The sequence below is a fragment of the Syngnathus scovelli genome, unplaced genomic scaffold (assembly GCF_024217435.2).
Source record: "Syngnathus scovelli strain Florida unplaced genomic scaffold, RoL_Ssco_1.2 HiC_scaffold_65, whole genome shotgun sequence".
NCBI lineage: Eukaryota > Metazoa > Chordata > Actinopteri > Syngnathiformes > Syngnathidae > Syngnathus > Syngnathus scovelli.
In genome coordinates, this window is record NW_026061647.1 from 121,733 (window position 1) to 123,504 (window position 1,772).

The 1,772-nt window shown below is 54.8% G+C and overlaps 1 protein-coding gene across 1 annotated transcript; it reads right to left on the reverse strand.

Annotated features, from left to right (window-relative positions):
• Nucleotides 1-529: 529 nt before the first annotated feature.
• LOC125971703 (janus kinase and microtubule-interacting protein 3-like) lies at nucleotides 530-1,070 on the reverse strand. Its single transcript, XM_049724660.2, has 3 exons — nucleotides 1,025-1,070; nucleotides 735-968; nucleotides 530-655 (listed from the first exon to the last, which is right to left on the reverse strand). Exons 1-3 carry the CDS (start codon nucleotides 1,040-1,042, stop codon nucleotides 539-541), a joined length of 369 nt encoding a protein of 122 aa, XP_049580617.2. The 5' UTR covers nucleotides 1,043-1,070; the 3' UTR covers nucleotides 530-538.
• Nucleotides 1,071-1,772: the final 702 nt, after the last annotated feature.

A 1,772-nucleotide genomic window follows, 5' to 3' on the forward strand; every position in this document is an offset into this window, starting at 1 on the left:
GACACCGTATTGCCGCAGATGTGGCAAAGAGTACTTTTGGGCATCTGAGACGGAAGGATGTCCAAAGCATCACGTCACCTGCTCTGGTAGGCATGGTGGTGGGACGTTGAGGTCAACCGCTTTGGGGTTGGCTGAATCTTTGATCGCAGGATGCCACACACTTGAAGACAGAAGCAGAAAAGCAGAGCTAAATGCAAAATGTACTCACCGGTGACTCCAATTTTTTTCCCCCCTGAAGAAACAGCTGGACGGGTGGCCCCGGCTGGCCAGTGGGACTCTTGTTATTCTGACCCTTTTTAGTGCGCGTTTGGGGCAACAACCGTTTTTTGTGGCGCTCTCTTCTGGTTCAAAAGTGCCCTGCATGTGAATTTGCTTTTCCTGCCTTCTGATTGGATGAGCGCCGGTGTGACGCGGTGCCTCTGTCACCGTGGCGGGGGGTATACGTTGGCATCGGAGCGTCTGCCAACGTCTGAGACCGGCTGGCAGTGTATCGGAGGTGTCGAGTGCGGTGCCGCTGGAGCTCACTCACCAGCTGGTGTTAGGGCCACAGAATGAAGGCCAAGGAGAAGAATAGAAAGAGAAACAGAAACTTCTCCTCCAATTGTTTGATTTGTCTCTTCTGAGCTTCGATGAATTCTTTCAGCTCTTTGTTCCTCTAGGACGGACAAATGGAAAGTGGCATTCAAAAGCCAGTAAGCGTGCAAGTAAGTGCCGGGCTGGCTTTGGGCCCTTACCTGTTGCGCGCTGTGCAGCAGATCCATTCTCTCTTGGAGGATGCAAGCGTCGCGCTCCCTCAACTCGCACATCAGGGCTCGCTTCCATTGGTCCACGGCGCTCCTAAGCTCTTCTCTCTGATCCGCCGTCAGCACGTCATTCACGCCAGCGTGGCTGGCTTTTTCGCCGTCCGTGGCGGGGCAGTCCCGCTGCGGTAGCGCCTCGTACAACATGGCCTCCAGCTCCAGGATCCTCTGGGCCGCAATCCTCGTCCATCAGTGGTCCGGCGGGAGATTTGAGGGCGGCTTACCTTATGAGCCTGGTCCATGGAACACTTCCTGAAGTCCAACTCTTCATCCAGGTAGCCCTTCTGCTTGCAGAACATATCCTAGCACAGCTCAAGGTCAGAATTGTTGGGGCACATTGCCGGAGTTCCCCTTGGCTGATGTCGCGTGTCTGTCTACCTTCTCACTTTCAATGTCCAACATCTTCTGTTGAAGTGCTGACTTGGTCACTTTGATGTATTCTAACCACTGAGGAAAGGCTGCTGTCACATAAGCAGAATGCGAGAGCGTGCGTGGACGTGCGCGTTACCTTCTCGGCTAGGGTGAGAAGGGTCCTGGCGTGAATCACGACCACCTGCTCCTCGTTGGTGAGATTCTGGTCCAGTAATGCCAGACGGATGAGTGACTGAAGAATGTAGCTATTTTGTCTGAGAAAAAGGTGTGCTCATTGATGAGCTTACCTGTCCTTGTTGCTTCAGCGCTGACTCCAGATCTGCTACTCTGCTTTGATAGTGACCCATTTCTACCATCAGCTTTTCTCTGGTCTGAAAGGAGGAGGAGGGAGGCTCCTCCTCCTCCTTTCAGACCAGAGAACACCCGAGGCTGGGTGAGAACGGGGAGGCTGCGACCCGGCCGGGGGTTGCGGGAAGGGGCGCCACCTTGATCTCCTTCTCGGCGTCGTAGTCCCCTTCGCTGGTCTGGGCTAGCAGAGCGTAGGCTCGTTGCAGCGCTTGATATTCTTGCGTCAGCTGGCGGTAGCGAAGCTCCGCCTCT

What these genes read in the sequence shown, in the direction of transcription:
- LOC125971703 (XM_049724660.2), bottom strand. An exon ending in TGCTGCACAGCGCGCAACAG is followed by an intron (nt 656 to 734) that starts GTAAGGGCCCAA and finishes TGTCCGTCCTAG; the next exon opens with AGGAACAAAGAGCTGAAAGA.